Source organism: Acanthisitta chloris, unplaced genomic scaffold (genome assembly GCF_000695815.1).
Source record: "Acanthisitta chloris isolate BGI_N310 unplaced genomic scaffold, ASM69581v1 scaffold15150, whole genome shotgun sequence".
Lineage (NCBI taxonomy): Eukaryota > Metazoa > Chordata > Aves > Passeriformes > Acanthisittidae > Acanthisitta > Acanthisitta chloris.
Window position 1 is genome coordinate 69,421 of NW_008651253.1, and position 11,518 is coordinate 80,938.

The following is an 11,518-nucleotide window of genomic DNA, read 5'->3' on the forward strand; positions in this document are numbered from 1 at the left end:
CTACAACCTGCCACAACCTTAACCACCAGCAGATTGCACCCCACACTGAACACCCAGTTGCAGAAGGCAGTTAAATCTCTATTTCCCCTCCTCACACTTTTCCCCAAATTGCTTGCATAAAGCATCCCTGCAAAGGCAGAAGAAGAAGGCAAATTATAATTGATTAATCACAACTGACTAGCTTTGAAAAGTCTGAGACATAGCAGGGGAAAGGGGAGACAATGTCTGGTTGAGGTTTCTGTCTTACCGCATGACAAAATCTGCTCGATCTATTTGTTTGCCACAGCCGCTCTTTTTCAGGATTCCACCGTTTCCCACCACGGAGCATTTCTTCAGTGGCAGCTGGAAGGGAGTAGCCTAGCAACACAAAACAAGGACTGGTTTTACAGAGGAGAACACACACATCTTTGTAGCAGTCGCTCCTGGAGAACCCCGGGAGCTGGCAAGGCTCAAAGTGACAAAAGAAAACGGAGAATTAGGAGCTAAGGAAAAAAAGAAGTACAGAAATTAGCTGGTAAATTGATGTAGGACAGGTCTTATCCCCAACTCCCCAAACCAGGATGCAACAAACATGATACAGAAGATAATAACATTTCTGCAAAACCAAAACTGCCTGAAGTCCTGATGTAGATAGTGACCAAGCCAGGCAGACCATGAGCCTTCTAGGCAAGCTGCAAGGACACAAGGGAAATAAGACAACTAGGAAAATAGCAAAATACAATCCATGAAGTGATTTTCCTGAGCAAACACAAAAGACACCTTTGGGGAAGAAAGGAAGGAAGGGAACAAGGTGATGACAGAAGGGTGCTGGGAATCTGGAGTCATGCTGGTTCCCTGCATGGTGTTACTGGGATGGGTCACTCCAAAGCCTTAGGCAAAGATATTTGGAGCTTGACAGCAGCTCCTTAAAGAGTCAGCTGCCCAGACACAGTATAAATTAAAATTAGAAAGGGACCGTTTTACCTAAGAAGCTCTTGTAGCTGCTTAGCAGGGCATAAAAGAGCAAGGTCAAATTGTCATGCTATCCTGTGCATCAAACAGTAATAAAATAGATCTGTATAGTCTTCTCCATTCCAGAGGATCTCAAAACTACACGTGGGACATCTTCCTGTCAGCCCCAAGTCATTCACCTTTGGCGAGGTCGGGACAGTCACTTAAGCAGCACACAGTGTAGCAGTGCAGCAAATAAAAACACAGGTGGTGAAGAAACCGAATTTATAGCAGTGTGATTTACTTATAGAATGGGATTTGTCAACAATATAAAAGTTAATATTCTCCTCATGCAAAAAAAAAAAGTGCAGGGATTTTCATTTATCAAACCTGTCAAAACCTGCCTTTGCAGCAGAGACAGAAGTTACTGCACAAGCCTCTGAGAATGCAGATGCCACGGCGACAGGCTGCAGCATCACACAGCAGTTCTCTCTGGGAGGACGAGGCAGAACAGCAGCAGTACTTGGCTTCACTTACATGTACAGAGCAATGTCTGACATTGCATCATGTATTCACCAGGCATTGCAACAGAGTACATGGTGCAGAAAACAGATCCAGTGTTACAGCACAAACTCTGTCTTTGTTAGGACTTACTCTTGCTGTCTTACATACTTTGCTGTCTTACTTGCTTTGTCCTCTTTTCTCTGCAAACTAGATTCTGTTCAGCTACTGTAAAGACACAACCTGCTTTCTAATGACAAACATTAAAACATTTTGCTTATCCTAAGTCTGGATTAAGATATGCTAAAGCAGAAAAATAAATTTTAGCTTCCTGAGGCCCAGCCGTGGTTAGGAACCCACTGACAGCACAGGGAAGCAATACTAAGTATGCAGCTGCATTCTTGTCCTGCTTCTGTCTTCTCAAGAACAATTTTTCATTTACAGTTATTGAACTAGGAGCATATCTTGAGATTCAAAGGACATCTCATCTCTGAGGCAACCCTGACCAAATGAGAGCTCACAAACTCAGTAAAGGAGGGGGGTGAGGGGGTAGGAATGAGGAAATGTAGATGAGATATGTTTTATAAATAACTGCACCTTTCTTATTCAAGGTATATCAAAGCTCCTTCCAAGACAGCTAGTTATACAAAGGCAAGGCTGTGACAAACCACAGACAAAGGCAACAGGATTAACTCTTGCTTTTAAAAGTAGTAATGCACTGTCACATAAATTCTATGCCTTTAGTACGTGCTGAGTGGCTTTAGACCCCCAAAACAACATTCAGGTGTTACTAAATGCCTCCAAATTCTGTAAGTTGCAAATAGCCTTTGATATTGCTTGGGATGACTTGCTGTCCTTCAAGGAAGACTCATAACCTGTCATGCTCAAAGACAGTATCAGTTTTCCTTTGCATACATACTTGGGTTTCCAAAAGCATATGAAGCTTTAAAACTCTTGTACTTCTATTGTCCCAAACAGAGGCTTGCTCCCCAGTGCACAAGGTCAATTCGCACACCAAAGTGAGGTATTTCTATTTCTGATTCTAGCTTGTGCAAAGTAGGGAGCTAGGTGGGAACCTACAAGCTTCCTGAAACTCTGTTATTTTCATTGTCAACACAGTTGTTATTTTCTTCATTCATAAAATTTTCATGAACAGTCAGAGTCTTGTGGGTGGACTGGAAATATAGTGCAGTGTCAGTTTATCTAGTGCAATGGAGAAAATGTGAAAATAAATGACCAACTCACCTCCATTTTTAAGCACTCATTATCACAGAATTTGCAAATACTGTTAACTAAAAACACCTTGAATACTGGAAATAAGCAGGATGAACTGCCTTTAAAAGTAAGTCAACTAATTTAAAAAGGATTGTGTATGATTTTTTTTAAGGTATCTCCAAACAAAACCAAAGCCATGGTCTCATTTTCTCATTGTCTCATTTTCCCAGGTTTAAAACAATGAAACTCCACTAACAATCAATGAAGCTGTTCTAGTTCATATTCATGTAAACCAAAGAAGAACCTGCACACCCCCCTGAGAATTCAATGACAAACAAGCACACAGAGCAATAGGTTAAACACTCCCAGTTGAATATGGGACTAATTTAACAAAGCATCTCTCCAGCAATTCACTGATTAGTTTCATCATGCATCTAAGTAGAAATAAATCATTGTCATCAGTTAAAAGAACATTACACAGTACTAACAAAAAATAATTTATTTTAGATAACACTACTCTAAATTACTTCGATTTCATTGTTAGGTTGTTAATGCATTAATTTTTGCCCACTCCCTGCCAAAGATTTTAATCAGCAACCAAGTTTTTACTAGAAAAACAGGAAAAATTACAGTATGCAGCCTGATGTAATGCTGAAGATGTCAAAATCATTGAAAACACTGAGAGTATAAATTAGAATAATTTCTTTTTAAAAGAAGCATTTTGAATTTGCAAGAGATGCTGTGATTTTACTGTCCCTTTTGAGAAGACAGCATCTTGATGAGAAGGGTGTTGTTCTACTGAATTTCCTAAGGAGCCAGCAAAACCCTGAGGGTTCACAAGAAACCAAATTCAGCTCTCAATAAAACATTTTCCTGCACTTTTGCATAAGGAAGCAGCTGACAGTTTAAAAGACAGTTCTCTGTGTGTCAGCATCAGGTAATGTGACCTTGGCTTTTCACACTGTCAGACAAGGCAGGGTGGTAAGTGGTCCTTTTTCATTGTTTACAAATCATCTTCGGTCTGATGGGCCCTTTTGTTCCACCTACAGAGCTGTCAAGACACCACAGCTTGAGGCAAGAGGCTCCAAAACCCATCAATGTCAGGGATAGCATATTCTCTGTAGGGGAATGTGGTGGGTAGATGTGGTTCCTTGCATTTCACTCACTCCTCTCCACTTGGTCCTCCTCTCCTGGTACAGGAACCCAAAGCAAAGAGTAGCCACTGACAGTAAGGTAACAGGCATAGAATCATAGATTGGTTTGGGTTGGAAGGGACCTTAAAGATCATCCAGTTCCAACCCTCTGCCATGGGCAGGCATATACCACTAGACCAGGTTGCTCAGAGCCCCATCCAACCTGGCTTTGAACATTTCCAATGATGGGGCAATGACAGCTTCTCTGGGCAACCTGTGCCAGTGCCTCACCACCCTCACAGGAAGAATTTCTTCCTAGTATCTAAACTACACTTTCTTCTCTTTCAATTTATACCCATTACTCCTTGTCCTGTCACTAATAATTATGAATAATAATTACAAATATTAACAAATAACCTGAGCATGTTTTTTCAGATTCTGGACTCAGATACTACCAAACCCAAATATTTGACTACAAAGTGATCATTACGAGAAGAAACTGTGACACTTGTCCTGTATAATTATGAATAATAATTACAAATATTAACAAATAACCTGAGCATGTTTTTTCAGATTCTGGACTCAGATACTACCAAACCCAAATATTTGACTACAAAGTGATCATTACGAGAAGAAACTGTGACAGGGACTATGAAATCCATCATAAGGAAGAGATCCTACCATGTACATCCACCTTATTTCTTCTACCTTCTAGAAGGTAGCTGGACCTCCTACAACAACCTGACAGGGGGTTAGAGACAGGTGGAAGATAGTCTCTCCTGCCATGGCTGCAGGGAGAGGACTAGAGGGTATGGCCTTAAACTGAAACAGGGAAGATTCAGATTAACTATTAGGAAAATTTTTTTTCCCTGTTACGGTGTTCAGGGAGTGGAATAGGCTGTCCAGGGAGGTGGTGGAGTCACCATCCCTAGAAGAGTTTAAGAGGTATCTGGGCCTGGCACTGAAGATATGGTTTAGTGGTCACAGTGGAGTGACAGATTAAGGGTTGGACTTGATTATCTTAGAGGTCTCCTCCAACCTTGATGATTCTATGACTTTTCAGTTTACTCAGGCTCTGCCAACTAGCACATTTTGAAACCTGAAGCTCATTGGTCATACAAGAGAAAAGTTGTCCAGGTGGGACAAGCTTCTCTGTAGGTCCACAAAAGCATGTCTCACTCATGACAGTGGAGTCTTTATCCAGAACTGATGTGGAAACAAACATTTAAGCTTGTGTAAACTTTGTGCTCTTCACAAATATGTACTTCAGGCAGAACTGTTTTTCATGAGATTAGTATCTCATGGAATATTTATACAGGGACACAGGGCTGCAAGAGACCACTTGGGAGACTAAATGCATTGCTGTGCTGCTGCAGGAAACCTTATTATAGCCAAAAGGCTGCATGGGATGTTAACTACAGAGCAACCACACATGAAAGAGAGAACACTTTGCAACACACCTGCATATTCATATAAACCAGGGAGTACCAGGGACTAGCTGACAGTCACTTTCAGTTCAAGCTGTACTCTGAGTACGAACTTCAAAAAGGTGTGTTCTCTAATAGCTTTCCACCCAGCATGAAGCCACTGTGAGTGAGTACTTGCCATGAATTAAAAGCACATTTCAAATTGCTACTGTGGCATTTAATTCAATGGAATCAGCCTTCAAACAGCCACGAGAGCACAGTGTGGGGATTAAGGGAAAAAAACCAAGCACATTTGGAGATTGTAACAGTTTATTTTAGAAAACAGACTATTGAGGGTACATCATAAACCGTATTTTAAACAGTGAATGCTCTGGGAATGTCAAGGGAATTCTCCCTTATAAGACGAAGTGAGAATGGGGGGGAAATTCCAAACTTCTGAAAGACTTCTGGATCCAAACTTTATGACTTGCAATGCACTAGGACCCAGAACTTTGGATCAAAAATCAGAGAAAGGAAATATCATTTCATGATTAATGGAAAAAAGGAGCTCAGCCCATTGTGGGTGGGGAAGGCATCTCTTATTCTGGAAAATGTTAGAGTTTCCAACATTTCCGCACTTGGGAGACCTCAAGAAGGACTTGCACTGCCTTCCAGATAGCTGCATTTAAATGTTCCATGGAGTCACCCAGTCCCATGTAAACTGTACAAAATGGAAAAATAACGTACAAATTCCTTGAGAAACAGCTTGACTAGAATTCATAAATAATTGCCTCTGTTGGCTTCCCTCACCACCTTCTCACACACTGGAGCAACTCACTTGATTTCTTCTTTTTAAACTCTGTGTGATAAGGATAAACCTTGAGTCCTAGGTCAAATCACTAAACTCTGCCAACATCCACTGAAACACTCAGTAAATCCTTCCTTTCTCCTGACCACCTGACAACACCAGATGCCATGACAAGCTCAGAGGAAAACACCATCCACTGTGTGGGATTTTCAGCCCTGCTCTGCTTTGCCAGCACTTTTGGAGGTAGGTACACAACACACTCCCACTTACATTTCAGCTGACTCAGAACTAAATGCTGACACTGTACAGTATCCACACAACCTCCTGGTTCACTGGCACTCGATGGCAGAAAGACACACAGACATAGCAGGTATTCCAGCAGTTATTTCACACTGCTCCAAGTCTGTGCAGAAGAGAAACAGCTCAGTGTATCAACCTCTATACACCAGGGTTGCACCAATACAATGCTCTAAGCTTAGGCCAAAAAAAGTGCATCAAAACCTTTTTTTGAGATGGACTAGGTATTTCATGGAGCAAAATGTCATTACTTCAGGGGAGAATCATAGAATCAACCAGGTTGGAAGAGACTTCAAAGATCATCGAGTCCAACCCTACTGTGGTCACTAGACCATGGCACTAAGTGCCACATTAGTCTCATCTTAAAAACCTCCAGGGATGGTGAATCCAGCACCTCCCTGGGCAGCACATTCCAATGCCTGAGCACTCTCTCTGTAAAAAATCTCTTCCTAATATCCAACCTAAACCTCCCCTGGCAGAGCTTGAGTCTGTGCCCTCTTGTCCTGCTGCTGGTTGCCTGGGAGAAGAGACCAACCCCCACCTGACTACAGCCTCCTTTCAGGGAGCTGTAGAGGCCTCCTTTTTTTAATATCATGCATTTCTATTGAACATGAGTAGTTACTCTTTTATGACAGTTTAATGAGTTATTCTGCAGGCCTGGGAAATTGCAGGATAAACTTTTAAATGAATCTTCTGCATTGCAGTGTGCTATGTCCTAGCTGAGGAAGTTACTCTGTGTAGGAATACACTTTAACCTTTATGCACAAAAGTCTTTGTTAAAGTAAATAAGAGAAATATATACAGAAAACAAACAATGTGACTGCCAAGTGACAAAGTCCTCCAACTCTGCCTGTACTTTCTCCCTCAGTGGCTTCAGGATGGACAGTTTCAGTAACAAGCTAAAACCAAAACAGGGTAGGAAAAATTGCAGGGTATCTGCTTACTTATGCCTGGTGTAGGAATAAATAGAAAATGTATTCTCATGTTGAATTATTCCCTAGTGACAGTGTAGGACAACACACAGTCATCAAAGACAGGAAAATATTTGGAAACCTTGCAAGACCAACTATTGCTCAGTAAGGGATACTGCTCACATATTTTCCCAGCTCTACAAAGGATTTCTCACCACAGTTTCATATACGTGCAAGGTTACTGCCAGGACCAATTCACAATCAAATACACAGTTCCTAAGCATTTGAAGAGCAATCCTAACCCTGCAGAACTGATCCAGGATAAATGTTTCTACAATCATGAGTGGAATACAAATAATCATGAAAGGCAACAGTAGACTGCACTGAATGTGGGAGAGGGTACAAAAGACAGCAAGCAGGAGGACTTTGAAGAAGGTGTCAGAAGACCCTATGTGGCTGATTTAATACAGAGCTCATCCAGCTCCAGAAACATGAAGTTCTCTAAAATCTTATTAGTAGGGCACAGTATATACAATTAATAGAGTTAGTTAAAATATAAAGGGCTTCCAATTCTACTTCTATAAATGACAATAACACTTAAACAAAGGAATGACACTCTGAATTCCTGACCCCACTGATATGAATAAGGAGCTGGAGCAAAGGAAATCAGTCAATTTATACAGGCACCAAAATACAGATTTAAATATCATGTGAGATACTGAAGTGAAAGCTTTGGCTTTCATTTTTTACAGAATCACAGAATATTGAGAGATGAAACAGACCCATGAGGTTCATCAAGTCCAAATCTTGGCCCTGCACAGGACATCCCCAAGAATCACACCATGTGCCTGAGAGCATTGTCCAAATGTTTCTTGGGCTCTGTCAGGCTTGGGGCTGTGACAGCTTCCCTGGGGAGTTGTTCCTGTGCCCAACCACCCTCTGGGGGAAGAAACTTTTCCTAATATCCAACCTAATATCTAACCAAATATCTAACCTGAACCTCCCCTGATACAACTTCATGCCATTCCCTCAGGTCCTGTCACTGGTTGCCAGCAAGAAGAATCAGTGTCTGTCCCTCCACTTGCCCTTGTGAGAAAGTTGCATACAGCACTGAGGTCTTCCCTCAGTCTCCTCCAAGCTGAATAAACCAAGTTTTAAGCTGTCTTAAAAGCAATACACTTCCATTTTGCTACTATAGGAAACAATGAATTTCTACAAGGAAAAGATCCTCTAATGAAAAAGTGCTCCTTGCCTTTGCTTTACCTCTAAATAGTTCAGATGAATCAGTGACATCTGTTGAGATTCACTAGTTAAAAAGACATCAAAGACAACTAGCAAGGATTGATCTCTCCAGGAAATTTGCAATTAGAATTTGAGCAGAGTTTAAACACTGAGATTAGTTTCTGGCAGTGTGGAAGCACTGCTGACCTTAATACTTGCAGGCTGTTTTTTTCTCCTCTATTAATGAAAAAAATTAAGCCTCTTAAGAAAGCTTCAGTTACATTATAGATGAGGAAATATGTAACTATTTTAAGACAGATTTTAGACTTCGAAAATCCCAAATTTTACAATACATATGGAGATTTATTTACCGGTCTATCTTGGTTCAAAAAAAAAAAAGCATAATTTCCTCTGACTCCAATCAAGTAAGTGCAGAAAACCAGCAAAGGGAAGCACAGCAGGGAAAGGTTACCTAGGAAACATTTTAGGGGTTCTGGTGTTACAAGGTGTTTAGAATAGTTTATGGGTAGAGCTTGGACGAAGAAGCCTTATTATTTGGCCTGCCTAGAAACACCTTTTAAAATCCAGCATATAATATCATTTTACAGATAGAGAGTGTTCATTTAAAAGCACTCCTGAACTGGATGAAACAATGAATCCAGAGACGTGAGCAATCACTTTCCCTCCACCCCCACAGCACACAGTCAAACCAAATACATAAAACACACTAAGAAGTAAGAAACCATTTGAGAAATCAATAAATGTACTCAGCTTCAAAGACCATTATTTCTGGGCCAGGTCAGGAGCCTGTATCAATTTGTATCTTACATCTTTAGTCTATTCTTTATCCAGAAAACTAGATAGCATATGATTTGGCTCATGTAACTAACAACACAAGAAAAGCTGACCCATAAGAGTTGAAAAGCAAATAAGAGCATGCAAGGAAAATAATATAAAGAATCTTAAGGACTGCACATAAAGCAAGGGTATAGGTCTTCATTTAGAGTATTATCTGTCTTTAGGGTAGTCTTTCTGCAGAAATGAAAGCCAAGGTTAAAAGACCTTGCTGAAATGTAAGAAAAAGGTTAGCAGCATAATAGGATTTGCATATAATGAGTGACTACCAAACTGTTTAAAAAGGAATGTTTACCAAACAAGGAAGCAATTAGAGGAAAGTGCAGTGTCATATAATGTCAGGTCTAAAAGTTATGAAAACAGAAGTTTATTAGTCCAAGGAGGTTAAGGAGAATAGCTACTACAATTACAGGAGTTTCCATAAGTTATTTATTTTTTTTCCAGTAACGAAAATGAAACTCCTTAAAATATACTTTCACATAGAGGCATGGGAGTAATTAATGAACTTACTTTAATAACTTATCATAAACTGATTCAAACAAACAAGGAGCATTTCTATATCAATAATAAAACACTTGGTAATGTAAGATTAAAATGGGGGAAAGTGACATTTCATTATGTAAGAGTGTAGATTCCCCAAGAAGCAAACAAAGTGTCATCTGTTACAAGTCTGCATAAAGCCTTGTCCAAGGGCAGTGGAGATGACAAAGGGTCTGGAGCAGAAGTCCTATGAGCTGAGCAGCTGAGGGAGCTGGGGCTATTTAGCCTGGAGAAAAGGAGACTCAAAGGAGGCCTTACTGCTCTCTACAGCTACCTAAAAGGAGGTTGTAGCCTCTTCTCCCCAGCAGCTAGCAACAGGACAAGAGGAAATGGCTTCATGCTGTTCCAGAGGAGGTTCAGGCTAGTCATCAGGAAGAATTTCTTCACTGAAAGTGTTGTTAAGCATTGGAACAGGCTGCCCAGGGACGTGTTCAAGAAATAACTGGATGTGGCATTGAGTGCTCTGGTCTAGTTGACAAGGTGATGTTCAGTCAAAGGTTTGATGATTCTGAAGGTCTTTTCCAACGTAAATAATTCAGTTCATTGGGTCTAGCTCCTCCGCTGAGAGCACAGCCAGGCAGGGAGGCTGGGCTTCAGGGACCCAAGCCAACCTAAGACTGAGGAGGCACAGTTCACACACCAGAATCTGAAAATTAATTTCAGTCAAAGGCATACATTTTCTCACTGACTTGGTGCCTCCCTTTCTTTTAGCACCATATAATTTGGGTAACCTAGTCCAGCTCCTGCCCCAGGCTGGGCCACCGGTGACACTTGGTCACTATATGCTGTTTCTCACATGCTTCAACGGGGAGCACGGCGGGTCAGGACCCTGGACAGCTCCTGCATCCACCGCGGACCCCTCAGCTCCTCCTGCCCTCCTCTTAGATGTGTAACTACATTCCCTGAGTGAAGAGGTTAACCAAACGACGTCCTGCCCTCTGTTAGAGGCGGCAAAGTGGAGAAGACAGTGTCAAGTATTAATAAACTGCAACTCTCCTCTGCCAGCTGAACAAAACACCATAGAAACATAATTTCAGGAAGAATTTCTTCATGGAAAGGGTCGTCAAGCATTGGAATGGGCTGCCCAGGGAGGTGGCAGAGTCACCATCCCTGGAGTTATTCAGCAAAAGACTGAACGTGGAACTTAGTGCCATGGTCTAGTTGACAAGGTGGTGATCACTCAGAGGTTAGACTTGATCTTGGATGCGCAACCTCAATGATTCTGTGAAATCAGAGTAGTTGCTAGGACATTATATCATTTTATTCTTTTTAAGATATTGTCAGACCCAACAAATAGCATTTGTACTTCCTATTAAACTAACACTAATTTTATTTTTCACAAAAAGCTATTCCCAAACCTAAGACAAATCCAGGGCAAAGTAATGAACATCCAGATGACTCGCTCAGCATAAAGCTATTAACGCAACAAGGATGCACTGGATTGATTACTTCCTGAGAACTAAGCACTACAGACCAGCAAACTACTCCAGGTCTAGAGGACTTTCCCTCCACTTACTTTTTGGGGCCTGTTTAAGCCCCTTTCCAAAGCTAGGCTGGGGAGGGACAGTTTGCTAACAGTAAACATTTGAGCCTTGTGACTTAGAAGAGGACAGGGCAAAAGAGCAAAGGATTTGGGGTTTATCACTGAAAAACATCTGGGTCCCTAAGAGGGATGAAATATCATCAATTAGCCTTATGCTG

At 41.2% G+C, this 11,518-nt stretch overlaps 1 protein-coding gene across 1 annotated transcript in view; it reads right to left on the bottom strand.

Moving 5' to 3' along the window:
- ST8SIA1 (ST8 alpha-N-acetyl-neuraminide alpha-2,8-sialyltransferase 1) overlaps window positions 1-11,518 on the bottom strand; it is an 80,651-nt gene that overhangs the window by 48,109 nt on the left and 21,024 nt on the right. Inside the window, exon 2 of the mRNA XM_009072531.1 lies at window positions 248-357. Within this exon, the coding sequence (XP_009070779.1) occupies window positions 248-357 (110 nt within the window). The remainder of the gene's footprint in view (window positions 1-247; window positions 358-11,518) is intronic.